The 14,639-nt window shown below is 43.3% G+C and overlaps 1 protein-coding gene across 1 annotated transcript in view; it reads left to right on the top strand.

Annotated features, from left to right (window-relative positions):
• Positions 1-3,113: 3,113 nt before the first annotated feature.
• Positions 3,114-14,639, top strand: part of COXFA4L2 (cytochrome c oxidase hypoxia associated subunit FA4L2) — a 55,020-nt gene continuing 43,494 nt past the window's right edge. Inside the window, exon 1 of the mRNA XM_025164778.2 lies at positions 3,114-3,253. Coding sequence (XP_025020546.1) covers positions 3,215-3,253 — 39 coding nt within the window. The 5' untranslated portion in view covers positions 3,114-3,214. The remainder of the gene's footprint in view (positions 3,254-14,639) is intronic.

The following is a 14,639-nucleotide window of genomic DNA, read 5'->3' as shown; positions in this document are numbered from 1 at the left end:
GTATGGTTAGCCTAAAGAGGAGAAGGCTGAGGGGAGACATGATAGCAGTTTCTCAACTTCTTGAAAATTTGAAAGAGAGCATGAATTTATTCTCCACAGCTCCCAAGAGTAGGACAAGAAGCCGTGGGTGGAAGTTCCATAGGGAGAGATCCAAAAAATAAGGAATTTCCTGACTATGAGAGTTATTAAGCAGTGGAACAATCTGCTTTCTGGAGTTTGGGGAACTCCATCATGGGAGGTTTTCATGACAAGATTAGGCAGCCATTTGTCTGGGTGGTCTGAGGATTCCTGCCCTGGGCAGGGGGTTGGAGTAGATCTCCCATCCTAGAATCCTATAACTCTATCCGACCTCCAGCCGTGGGCATCCAATAAATCTTGATTTTGCTCTAAGGCTCAACTTTTAAACCCCCAGAATGATTCTGCCCTGGCATCATTTGGGGGGCATGATGGGAAATTCAAAGAGTGATTAGATCTAGGCATCTAATGCTCCTGGGAGCACTGCTACCCACAAATCAATAAACCTCTTAGGGCCACTCTCAGATGATAAAGCCAGTGGAAATCCATTTTGGCAAGGGGTCCTCTCAAACACAACATCCCCCTGCTTCACCCAAGCTTGCACCTCCCATTAGATTTCACTGCATTTACTAACAGTGGGGGAGCAGAAGAGAGATCCCTAACTTCTCATCTCAAAATCCTTCATTCAAGGAGTAAGAAAAAGTTCAAATATCTCTTTGCCCATCCCTTCTAATGGCCCAGCAAATCCAGAAATAAAGTAAAATATGTCTTGAATGAAGCTCCACGTCTGCTAATTTCGAGGGGCATCTGTGTTATTTTCTTGGGAGCAATACAGAAATAATTTGCTCTTTTTATCTTTTAGAATGCTTTTTCAACTTGCCCATAGACCGGAGATTTCCTTGTGGTCTTCCATCTGGGTACAATCAGGTCCCACCGTGCTTTAATTTGGGGGGATTTACCAGAGCTAGTTAAGTGCTGCCACCTATTATGAAACATACCCATTGTTTCAATCTCTGTGATAGCTGGAAGTAAGACTAAACATTGTTTTAACCTCACGTTCCCTTGCACTATAGCTCCATTCCATTTTAGAGTCAGAACAAAATGTTGCCATAATTATGAGGCCAGCCTTTCTCAACTTTTAGGCTTCTAGGTGTGTTGGATTGCAACTCCCATCATTCCCAGCTAGCCAGGCTAGCTTCTCAGCTGGCTGGGGAGGATGGCACTTACAAATTCAACACAACTGGAGGGCTGCAAGTGGAGAAAGGTGGTGTTAGATTCTGCAGTCTCTGCTAGCAACAGCTACCTCGCCATTAACTAGGAAAAGGCTTGTTTCTATCCAAGCAATCAGGCAGAATGGGAAAACAGACACACACATACACGCACACCTATCATATATATAAACCACGCAGGTTGATGGCCCCATCAGTTATAAATGTCACCCCCGCCTGGTGTGAAATGTAGGGACCCAGCAGCAAACGTACCTGTGTTTTGTTTGTATGAAAAATAAAATTGATTGCCGACTGGCATATGGTGAAGAGATGTGCATTTTGTTAGTCTTGGCAAATAACTGCAGTTCAGCCCTGCGAGGGGTATGACGAAGCGCCATCACGAAAATTGTACATCTTTGACGGCTAGCATCGGAACCTGTCCTCGTAATGGGGCTCTCCAGTGCAAGGATGATGGGACAAGGCTCTCACCTGCACATTTGATACCTGTGAAGGCAAGCCGTGGGATCTTATCATAATGGGCAGTTCAGCTACTTAGATAGAAAGATGTCTATCAATCTCCCAGGAAAACTTTTGATCTTCCTATCTTTCCTTTTTTCCCCCCTTTAGGAAAACCAAATAAGAAAATTAATTGCAAGGCAATGACATTTTGAAAAACCCTGCCAGCCACTCGGATAAGCTTTGACAGGTGTGGCCCCCAGGGCGCACAGCAATAGGATCTTGCAAAGGTGTGGGTAGAAGACCACGGTTCTTATTTAGAACTAATTCGGATGTTATGCTTTGAAGCACAGGATGCACCTTCTGTGGCTCACAGGAGCTCTGATTCTCCAAGATGCCTTTCCTCTTTCCATGCTAATGTCACAGACTTCCTTGCATTCAGCCCTGTGGAGCAGTGTTTCTCAACCTTGGCCACTGGAAGAGGTGTGGACTTCAACTCCAGAATTCCCCAGCCAGCATGGCTGGCTGGGGAATTCTGGGAGTTGAAGTCCACACCTCTTCCAGTGGCCAAGGTTGAGAAACACTGCTTTGGAGACTTGGCTGTCAGAGTATCCAAAAGATTGCTCAATTGCCCTTGCTTTGTGAGACCTTCCTATCCCATTCATTCTCAGTCTAAGGCCATCTAGGTGGGTTGAACTGCCCATAATCCCCAGCCAACCTTACCAGTGCCTGACATGGGTTGATAAGAGCGACAGTCCAATGTACTGGAAAGCCCCCCAGTTGGAGAAGGGTGCTAGAGGCACCTCCAGAGCCATTTCGTCAGCCCTCTATTTTCGCTCTTCAGTCTCACCGAGCAAAAACATTGAGGGCAAAGAGGCGTCTGAGAGACTTGAGTTTCACAAAGCATTATCCTAATTCCTCCTCTGTATTGCCCCTTCCTCTTCAGGGACAATACACTTTTGCCTCTCAACCCTGTCCTGGCCTTCCTCAGGACATATGAATCACGGTGGCCCCAGTTTAGCTGCTCCAGCCTCATGACGCTGGCATGGAGGGGGCGCGGGGGGGGGCTGAACTGTGAAGTCCAAGGGGCCAGCTCTATCACTTATCTCCAAACGCTCGTCTGCATGATCCAAATCCCCAGCACCTTTGGCGCAAGGCCCCTAGGGCAGACCCCTACTCGCCTCCCCCCTCCCACAATCCCACAGAGTCCCCCAAAGCAAACCTGTCACCCCTTTTCCCTGCAGGCAGCCCCGCACAAGCCCCGCTCTGCGGACCTGTCTACTTTTCTCTCCAGCTGGTTCTTGCAACTCTCTTCTCCTGCTCGTATTCAAGTCCCACCAACCCCCCCAGAAAGGCGGAGGAGTTAGAGGGGGGCCACCCCTCCTTCCCGTCCTGGAGGCGGGGGCAGGCGCGGCTGGGACGCGCTGGGCCAGCGGGACAAACGGCTGCAGCCTTCGGAGCCGAGCCGTCGAGCCGAGGGGAACCACCAAAGCCCACAGCGCAGCCCTAGAAGGAAGGGCGCCCCGGCTAGGAACATGTCCCTTCAAATACGACGACTCAAGGGGTTTCCAACAGTGAGTCCTTTCTCTCTCCCCATCTTCCCCACCCAGCCCTGGAGTCCCCTTCCTGTGGCTAGCAGGGCCCCTGAATCCCACTCCCCGGCCCCAGTCCCCAGATCCTCAGTCCTGTTCTTAAGCTCTCCTGTCCTCCCCCCCACCCCCCACCCCACAAAGCCACCTTTCCTTCCCCTGCCTGGGCCGCTTCCATGGCTTGCTGCAGACATAAAGTTTAACAGGTGGTTCTTCCTTCTTTCTGGCATAGTTCTATGGTGGGAGGATGCGAGGGGGGAGAGAAAAGACACAGTTGTTGAGGAGAAGGATGTACAGGTGCCCCATACAGAAAACAGCAGTGGCATTTCACCTATCTGAACAGCCAGGCAACCCTCCCCACCTAGATTTACATCCTCCCCAATTCTCCACACACATCCAGTTAAGCTGTCAAGCCCTTTGTACCTCCATCCTGCCTGTGCTGGGGGGTTCTTCATTGTCTTCACTATTTTTCTTTTCAAAGGAAGGAGCCCCACTCACAGGGAAGTCAAAAGGTCTTTAAAACCCTAATTCTTTTTTCAAGTAATAGGAGCAAAAGGTGGAATATAAACCTAGTTATACATCACACGCATAATATTCCTTCCCTGGTTATTACTTTTAAATAGCTCTACATAAAAACATTCTTTTGCATTTTTTTCTTTCGTTTTTGACATGTTTTGTCTCTGCTTCCTCATTTTTTAAAAAAATTTTTTTTTAAGGAAGCAAAGGTGGAATTGCTCCACAATGTCTTATAATTAGTAGCACAGTTAGTCACTTTTTCTGGGAGCACTGAATGCGTTGTAGGAAACTACAAGGATTTTTATTATTGCTTTATAACATCATATTTCATATTTTCACGTTTAAAAAGAATCCCGAAGCAGGATTGTTCTACTTCTTGTTTATACTTTTCCTTTCCCAGATTTTTCTTGGTGGGAACATTACAGAGACGTTTTCACACATGATTTTGACAATTTGACTATACATATAAATGTTATTATGGGTAGATGGCATGTAAAAAGCAACCATTCGTATTTGTTTGTTTGTTTACCAGATCACAAACTTTACGGCAACACAATATCTTTAGTGTATCGTGGAAGGGAAAATTAGCTGGTATATGAATGCGCTTCTGCCCATTTTATTATATGGAAGTGAGAGCTGGGTGTGTCAGGAAAAACACATGTTGAATATAATGGGAATGGGGTATCTAAGACTTTACAACAAAAGGAAATGGGGCCAAGAATGAATGGGTGATGAATGAAAGCAGATTGAACGAAAGGGTGAGTGACTGGTACGAAAAAAGCCGCATGAAAGAACTCTTAAGGCTAAAACCTAACCTTGACTTTTTCTAAATTCAAGATTATGCAACAAGCAATTATTTTAAGAAAATTAATAGAGTTTCCTTCACAGTATGTTTAACAATAATGAAAGCAACATTCTCAAAAAGTGTAAACAAAAAGGATGTGTGCATTTGTCACATGTGCCCAAAATATAGATGCGGTTAATTGTGTGGAACAAAGTGTGTAGAATCAGTGAGGTAGCATGAAATAAAATATATGAGTTCCAGTGGAGTAATTATACAAAGGCAAGCTGGCCATATAGAAACATCTAAAGTGAATCTAGACCTCTCGCATATTTTTCTAATGCCATGAGTGGGGAACTTGGGGCTCTCCAGATATTTTTGGACTATAACTCCCATAATCCCAGATGACTGCACATGCTAATTAGGGTAATGGAACCTGGAGGCTGAATATGGTGGTCTAGGAATTCCCCATCCCTCCTTTATGCTGTTAGAGTCATAATGCAGTTTGCTTGCTTTTTCATGGTGTCGTATATGAATCCAGCTATTGTGGCTAATTCAATGACTCAACCACTGACATATTTTCTGCTCCAAGCCTTAGCTGACAATCAGCAGGATGCAGCTTTTTCTGGGTCAAGGAATACATATGGACTTTGAGTGGAGTTTTGTGCAGGGTGCTCCCAAAGTTGGCAGGTCTAGGCCAAAAACTAACTTTAAGTTAATTTAAATTAAAAGAAGCTAATTAAATATTTAGTAAATGGATTGTTTTCCATGTATTGACTGATCCTCTTCTGATACCTTCAAAGCTACAAAGATATGTTAAGGGGCTCTGGGGTCTGCCACCAAAGCTTGGGACTGCATGGCACTCTGGCATCAAACATCATGTACCTTGCCCTCAACCCTAATTCTCCCTGCTCTCTTCTCAATTCTTGGCTGGATCCATATAAAAATATGGAAGTGGTCTGCCATTGTCACCTTCTGAGATTTACTTTCCAGTCTAACCACCAGCCCTTGTAGTATTGCTCCAAGTACTGCTACCAACAGAGGCTGCAAGTAACATTTGGTTCTTGTTTCTTTCCTGACTTTAATTACTTCTCAAGTGACAGACCTATAAAAATATAGAGAGGGGTAAAAATATTAGCACCCCCAGCTTCAGTATCCAAACCCTTACTCTGTATACCTTTCTGGGACTTGGTGAGAAAGAACATCCTTTGCTACTGGAGCCCACAGCCACCCAAGGGACAATACTGATCATTCCACTCCTTAAGTGTGACTTGGAAGGATTCAAAGAGCTGCTAATTCTCTCTCTGTCATTATTTCAAAGGAATATGTATTTGTTTATTTATTTATTTATTTATTTATTTGATGGCCCAAATTTTAGAACTCCTCCCGGCCTCCTTCCACCTGGATGGAAGTTTGTGTATATTTAATGCTGCGTACTTTGTTCCCTAACCCTAGACATCTGCAGCTGGCACACACACAATTGGCAAGAGGGGAGATTTGATGTGTTGTTATTTACCTTGTTATATCTGATGTCTCTAAGGGGTTTTACTACACTCCAGAAATAAATCAACACACAGCAGGTTTCTAGCCTCCCACTCACACACATCAGCCTTCCAACTTTGAAAGCCAGCTTAAGATCTTAGGATTTTTTTTAATATGTTCCCAATCCGTTGTGATCTAGCTGATCCACAGCCCCACCCCACTTTCAGGATTTCAGTGACAGAATGGAAAACTTACCACTCTCCCCTGTTATTCCACCTCTCAAAACTATTGTCTCCCTTCCCATCAAAAATTCATGACAGGGATTTTGTTTACAAAAATGAATAAACCCTAATAAATTATATATGCCTCTGAGGCCTTGATATAAATACAATTTCTCCTCTCATGGGCTAAAGAAGGGGAGAGGAGATGGCCTTATTTAATATGTGCAAATATACGCACAAACACACATAACACAAACTGCTTTTTTCAACCCTTGCAAAGTGGATATTGAATATATGAAAAACAGATTTTCCTCAGGAGCCCTGTTTTTCCCCTTTGCTGTAGATTGTTACTTCAACCTATCTGAGGAGGAATCTTTGTTCAAACATTGGCAGTGGACTTTGAAATCCCCCCCCCAAATGCTACCCTTCTCTGCAAATTAATTTGCAATTACATTACAGTCTCAGAACTCAGCACTGTTAAGATCATTCTATCAATGCTGCAGAGAACAGCATATCTTATTTTCAAAACTCTCTGCACATTGAAAACCAACATGTTGAGAGAAGAATTCAAGTCCTTCCCTGATATATTATTATTCCTGAAAACCAACATGTTGAGAGAAGAATTCAAGTCCTTTCCCTGATATATTATATTATTATTATATTGTTAAGGAAGGATTTCTTCCCTTTATGAGAAGCAGTCATAACATATAACTAGGAAAACGTGTTTGTGTGTTTGCGTAAAAGAGTTGTGTTTGTGTGAGCACAGTTTCAAGGAGGCAGGGCTTTGTCATCTGCTAGCACCAACAGTAGAAAAGCAAGAGAGGAGAAGGAGAACTTCTTAGAGGTTCTGACATCATAGCATTAGCCACCCGGTTCCAGCCTCAGCCCAGCAACACCACTGTCAGGGTCTTATAGCAGCTGGCATGGAAGTAATTGGAAGCAGGAAAGTGGTCAGGGCACTCCTTGGTCACACTTCCCAGCAACAATAAGGCCCTGTTGCTTTCTGCATTCACTTGGCCCAGCAGGTAGGACAGCAGCAGCAGCAGAACAAAGGAGAGAGACAATTCAACTGCCCAATGGCTTGGCATGTAGGGGAGCTCCCCAAAGGAAGGGGGACCTAGGTGTTCCTTGGAAAGGCTGTGGGAACACAAAAAAAGAAAGAAAGAAAGCAGGAGGAAGTGGCAATTGGAATAAATTGGGTTTTTGAGTGGCGGGAGGAATTGTGCTAAAACTTTTGCTTTGGTTGCAACTTCATATTGTTTTCAGGACCTTGGATAGAGTTTGCCCCTTTCTCAATGCCCTCTCCTTCCTCCCTCTTTTTACCTTTTCCCCAGTGGGACTGTTCTCCCATTTAATCGTTTGCACCTCTTGCTCTATAACCCATAGCCTTAGTGATTTTCTTTTCTGGGGGTCATTAGTGTGGGGTGTAGCCATGAAGGTCTAGAAGGTTGCCCAGCCTCTTCCAATGATGTCCCTATTCAAATAATGGGGCATCCCACCTGACTGATATAATCCAGGGAATCAGATCAAGAAACGACAGGTTTTGATATTGCTCCTGTTGAATACCAGCTGTGTCTTGTTTGTTTGTTTGCTTGTTTGAACTAATTTCTTATCTTCTGATCAGACGGTTAATACATCATGGAGACTAGGCAGGATGAGACAAGAAACCTTGTGTGGGCTTACCTAATGTTGGCCAGATAAGTGTTTGTAGTGCAGATCTAGAAGGGGTAGCTGCCACAGTCTCCAAGGATTTCGTGTTCTGAATGGCTAGAATAAAGATAGGGATTCTGTTACTATACCAGCTGTTCTGCTGCCCAATGAGATCATGACTAAGCTGATTCAGAGTCTTTCAGGTGCTGCTGAGTTACTAGAGCCTTGGTCTTGGTGATGTTCAATACTGATACCATTACTCCAATAGAAGAGAATATCTGTAGCTCAGGGTTGAACTGTGGAGTCTTTGGTGCTCTCTGAGCTTGGTTGTTTGCTTGCAGATGTTTCATTACCCAACTAGGTAACATCATCCATGCTAGTTCGTGATACCATTACCGCTTTGAGAGGAGCAACTCAAGATTTCATGGCTACCATGGAAATTACCCATTTTGTTTCAAAGATAACGGTGAAGCAATTCATATCTTTGAAAGTGGGGAACTCCTGGAATGGAGAGGAAAAATATTGTTACATAGAGGTTCTGGAAGTGATGCCTTGTCATGACAGATTTCTGCCTGATGAAGTTTGGACTGTTGCAGCCAACTTCATTCTACAGGGTCAAGTAACAAATTAGGATGATCCACCTCCCAAGGTTGATGCATCCAGTAAGATTCCAGGTATAGTAGCTTAATGTTTTCTCAAATTTACCAAGGTTTTTATTAGTGTCCAGGTAGAAACATGGAATAATTAAATATCCTGGACACTTAATATATTTTTAAAATGTCCCTTGCCTGACCCAGTTTTGGCACAGGGATGGATCTGACCATCCTGATAAGTGATCTGTACTGGAAAAGAGATAGGATAAGTGCAACTTCATTGATATGCTTGGATTTAATCTTGTGGATTTTTGGCCACTGTTCTTTTGGAGTATTTGAGGGAGCTGGGAGTTGGTGGCATGTTTTATGATTATTTTATTTTTGACCCTCTGGACACTTTCAGAAAGTGAGATCTTTCTGATCTCTCCTGCTATTTTACATTTATATGAAGCCACTGTGAAAATCTAGCTCAAGTTTGCAGCTAACTGTCATCAGTGCATTGATTACACTCAGTCTCCTTTCCCCTGGCTTTAGGGTTGGATGTTTCAAGAGCCTGGAAGGAGGGTTGGGAAGGGGTGTTCTGTAGAAGACTCATGGGAAAACAAACTGAATTTGGATTCCAGATAAGAGATATTTGAGAGATTTGGTATTGGTGATCCATGTGCCAATTACCTAAAAGTTGAGTCATTGCAATGCACTCTTTATGAGGTAGCCCTTGAAAATCCAGAAGCAGCAACTAGCCTAGAACATAGCAGTGTGGGTGGTGAATAGTGAAAAGAGTGCATTTCTAACATCATAGTTTTCTCAGAACAAGAATGATCATCTGAACCTCATTCCCTCCAAAACAAACCTATTATACATTGCTGAAGACACTTCCTAGCCTCTCCAAGGCTATTTGTGTCTATTCTATAGTAACCTATCTTGCATTGACTGCTGAGCCTACAGTATTAATTATATAGAACAAATCCAAACCTCTTCCTCTTTAAAAGTAAAATATTTAATCCTACAGGGTTGAGTGAAACACAAAACACTTTTATTTGTAGTTTGAGAAACTGTTTGGACAATTCTGGATTCCATGAGCAAAAGTCTTCAGAAGATTCAGGGGATGGTGCTTTATATTACTAAGTGACACCCATCATTTTGACTCTAGAATACCGTAAAGCAAAGTTTTGCATGCGGCATTCTGGAAGGAGTAGAAGGTACTGGCAGCTGAGGACAGGTCAAGAACAAAAAGTAGAAAAGAGGCTAATGAAAAAAGAGAGAAATGGCTGTTATTTCTTCCACAGCCAATAATGATCCTATACACACTTCACTCTTCACCAGACAGACCCACTCCTATCTCCAAGGTGCCCCAAATTTCCACATAATTTTATGCCAAAAGTTCTCACTTGAGATCTTTTAACTTCCATGGTTTAATTACAGAACATCTGTTTAACATGCAGTCGATTTTGGCAAATAGTGTGGAAGAGAAACTACCATTCTGCACAGCACGAGCAATGTTTTAAAAAGACATTCCTGAGTTCCTCCACCCAAAAACTAAAAATGGGGGATCGTGTTTACCTGAGCCAGGTGCCAGAAAATAAGGGGACTCGCCCTGAAAAAGAGGGGTGTTTGGAAAGCCCACAAATGGTTAATTGCAAACATCATTTTTTTTAACTGAGGAAAATGGGACAACATAGGCTGCTGAAGAGATTCCTGACACACCATCCATTATCCATCATCAGCTGTTGTTTGCACCATTCGTGTAGATCAGCATTTTCACCTTGTAACAGCTTCTCCTGCTGCTGTGTGGTCGCACTTCCTAGGGTGCCCAACTGCCTCAGCCTGTGATTAATGCCAGCTCCACATCAAATGCCCGCCAAGTCAAAAAAAAAAAAGTTTACAACCCCAGAATTCTGCTGGTGGAATAGAAATAGAGCAGAAATTGACCATCTGGATAAAACAGAGTTTGGGAGGAGTGGCTACCACATAGCTCAGTGGCTGTGAATCTTGGGGGCTTCTAACACTGTGCTTGGTGTGAGGGACCACCTAGCCTAGCCTAGATGGAAGCCAGAGCTGTGATTCACTTTCCATCTTCTGAATCCATGGCTGCCTGGATCATTTCACAATTAAGCTGTCTCCATTCACTTCATAGGATAAGAGGAACTGCCTTATCCCAAGCTAGACCACTGTCCACATATTCCAGTTTTGTCTGTACTGACCAGCAGTGACTAGTTACAGGCCCAGTTTCCTTTTCTTTTCTATGACTTTTCTGTGACTTTGATCATCTTCTTAATGGTTGTCACTGTAATTTCTGGCACATACAACAATGGGAATGAGAAGGATTAGGAGAAATCTCACATTTCTCCGGGTATATTCTACGCTTCCTTCAGGAGGTGTATCAGCTCTGCCGATACAATGGCAGTTTCTCCATTAGCAGCAGTGCTAACGCTGATGCTTCCACCACTCCCACCCAACCTGACGACATTTGCTAAGATATCTCCCAACCCTATGTCCTAAAGAGTCATTTTTGCTATAAATGGCAAATAAGCAAATGGGTGGCTGGGTTCCTTTAGCGTCCTGGAAGCAAACCGAAGCCTATCTTTTAGGTTCCTTTAGGGCAGAAAATCAATCTATTAATTTAAATACAGTATTCATTAAGCAGCCTTCATGTTTCACTAGCTTATGCTCTATTGTTTTAAGATACTTTCCGCAACTGCACTTCAAGGGAATTGTGATGAAGGGGGAGGGGATATCTATTCACTGCAGTCCTGGAGAACAAGAAAATGTTTTGGGAGAGACGCCAAAAAAGAAAAAAAAAAAGAAAAAAAAGGCAAGCTTCTTCTCTGCTCTGCATGGTTTCCATCCCTGCTGCCATAAAGCCATGACAGTCTCCTTCCAGGTAACAGCTTTAGTTAGTTAATTCATATGTTTATTCCCAGTGACTCGCCCATCCTCAGATGTTTCCCCAGTATTAATAACCCAGAAGATGCCAGCAGCAGATGGTGAAATACGTCTGTAAACCTTGACTCTCCACAAAGGTGCCAGCAGTTCCTGGGACTGTGGCGTCATTCTTGATTATCCAGTGTATTGCGGCTAGCGGCCACTGCCAGGTCTACCTGGCACAGGGCCGGCGCATAGTGCAAAAAAGGAAAATGATTATTTCCCAATAACTTTAACCTTCTGAATACACTCAACATCTGCTGAGACTAGGGTATGCCAAACCGTGTTAATTCAGGAAAGTGGTGCCTGAAAGTGAGCATGTAGGCGTTAGAAAAGAACCAGCAATGGACGGGGTGCTATACACTAAAAACCCAAGGGTTCAATGGTGGACTGCTTATTCTGGATTCTCTAATTCACTCTTCCACCATGGAAAAATGAGACCCACACTTTTCTATTGTATTTTTAACTATATCACTTTCTCCTTAAATATCTGCTCTTCTGTGTTAATATCAAGCTTCTAATTCTCATAACTAAAGCTTTCTGTGATCTTATTTGTCTGTTTCTCCTTAATGTTCTGCTGATTCACTGTTTCTACTATACTGTCATTTGGAACAAGAATAATCTTCCCAATTTTCTTGGGGCATATCTACATTGTCCACCTTACATGTGGTTAAAACCTGCTCATCGGTTAGAATCTTAGAAAATCTGGGGATTCTATGTCTATGGAGATGCTCTGCGTGGGGGACCGAGAAGGAAACAATCTTAGCATTTTTGTAAAATTACAGTTCTCATCAATTTTTCTGAGGGAAATATTCAGGGCAAGCAGTCTCGCCTCATCTCCACTCGATATTTTTCCATGTCTGCTTGCGTTCTTAGGTTGGAAGGAGAGGGTGTGATGGTGTGTGTGCACGTGTACATAGGCTTGTGTGTTTGGTATAAGGGAAGGACACTGGTTAGTATATTCAGATGGGAACTCAGTTAATTATACAGATGAGGTAACAATTTACAGGCAACTAATTTTAATCAGTAGATATTAATATACAGTGGTACCTCTACTTACGAACTTAATCGGTTCCGTGACTCTGATCGCAAGTCGAGTTGGTCGCAAGTCGAAGTAAATTTTCCCATAAGGTTCAATGTAATTACCACTAATCCGTTCCGGCGTCCGTGGACCACGCGTCAGGGGCGGAAAAACGGCCACTGACCACGCGTCAGGGTGGAAAAATGACCACGGACCATGTGTCAGGGGCGGAAAAATGGCCGCGGACCACGTGGAACGGGCGGAAAAACGGCCGCGGACCACGTGGAACAGGTGGAAAAACGGCCATGGACCATGTGGAATGGGCGGGAAATGGCCACGGACCACGTGGAACAGGCGGAAAATGGCCGCGGACCATGTGGCACGGGTGGAAAAATGGCCGCGGACCACGTGGAACGGGCAGAAAATGGCCGTGGATCCGGTTTGTAAGTCAAGGCGAGTTCGTAAGTAGAGGTAAATTTTTGGGGCCGGAGCTGATCGTATCTCGAAAAATTCGTAAGTAGGGGCGTTCGTAAGTAGAGGTACCACTGTAATTGGGGGGTGGGGTATTCTGGTTTTGCCCTCTTCTGTAATGCGGCGTTTGGCAACTCTATATACACACATACACATCTGCGCACATTTATTGGAAAGGGGAAATTTCTAGGATTGGTTTCTGTCTAGGTTCACAAGTTAGGGAGCTGGGCATTGCATATTTTTGTTTGTCTGTGTTTTTCACTTTTTTTTTTTTTCTGTTCATACCCTTTTGAAGGGATTAATACAAGATCATCTTCTTTTTAGGTAAATAGTGTAAATCCCTGCAAATCAAACAATGATTAATCTGTAAGTTCTGTCACTTATCTAGTCCATGTTTTTAGTGGCTACCTGTTAGGTGTTTTCTTTCATATAATGAACTGCATGGCATATTCTTAAAAGCACATTTCAGGGGGGAAAGAAAGGAAGGAAGGAAGGAAGGAAGGAAGGAAGGAAGGAAGGAAGGAAGGAAGGAAGGAAGGAAGGAAGGAAGGAAGGAAGGAAGGAAGGAAGGAAGGAAACCAAAACCATTTTTTAAAAACAAAAATAAAACCTATTTCATACTATATTTTGCACCTATTTCTGCAATAAAGAATTTTAAAAAAACCCCAATGTTGGGTTATGGAGACCAAGTTAAAAATGTTCTTTCTGAAAATGAGAAACAATTCTTGGTGACATCACAGTCTTTCAGGCAATCAATAGGATGCACAGCCATTTTCTGCTGCTTATTTGCAGAATTAGCTTTGGTAATGTGCAGATTATTTGAGTTCTAAATAATCGACTTTGCCTTAGAGGTATTTATTTTATTTCCCCTCTTTTCTTCATGGGGCAACTGTTAATTGTTTCCAGGAACTATTCAATCCATTCAATTTTTTTCACCCTAAGGACCCCAACAGAGTTTTCAGTCTCTGGCCTGCTAGGTACAGTCTATAATAATCTTCTCCCATTAGTAAGCCTGCTTAGTTTCTCCTCTGTCTGCAGGTTGCCTTATTCAGGGTCCATCCTGATTTTCTGGGGTAGGCAATGATTTGCTCTGTTCTTATGGCAATTGTTAGGATTATATACATCTGGCTAAAGGGCAAGGGTGGTACCAGAAAGTTCATTATACTCCAAACACCTACTTGGGCATGAAGGGCCAGTGCAATTTAGCAAAGGTCAAGTGGCTGCTGTATCTGTTCAGATTGAGGCTTTCCACCTTCAGCCTCCTGAGGATTCGTAGAGTAGGCTGGGAAGGAAATTACCTTGGAATTGGATACAAAAAGCTGTTGGCATTCAGGGTTACTTCGTTAAACAGGGATGGAGCTTGGGACCAAGAGTCAAGCAAACATTAGCATTCAGGTGTGTGTTTGTGTGTTGGGGTGTTTATGAGCTATACATATGATTGCAGAGGGTGGGGGAAAAGAAATGTAGGAAACGACTCTGTTGGCAAACAGAGAAGTTGACTCTGTACAGTACAGCAAGAGGGTTATTATATGGTTGGAAAACAGGCCACAGTTTTCAAGAAAGAGCTCTCTCAACTTGTAACCCTCCAGGTATATTGGCATCTCAACACCCAGCCAGTGCTGTCTAGGAATTCTGGAAGAGAAGGTCCCACCCAGATGGATTCTCTGGGAAAGCTTTGGCACACACTTTTTTTCTTCCCTTCCATTGGCATTTC

The sequence above is a fragment of the Python bivittatus genome, unplaced genomic scaffold, assembly GCF_059951505.1.
Source record: "Python bivittatus isolate LINGU-HERP-01145 unplaced genomic scaffold, Pbiv_v1 ctg000220_np1212, whole genome shotgun sequence".
In the NCBI taxonomy this organism is placed as follows: domain Eukaryota; kingdom Metazoa; phylum Chordata; class Lepidosauria; order Squamata; family Pythonidae; genus Python; species Python bivittatus.
The sequence above is the reverse complement of the archived record's forward strand: the minus strand, read 5'-3'. Positions and strand labels throughout refer to the sequence as shown.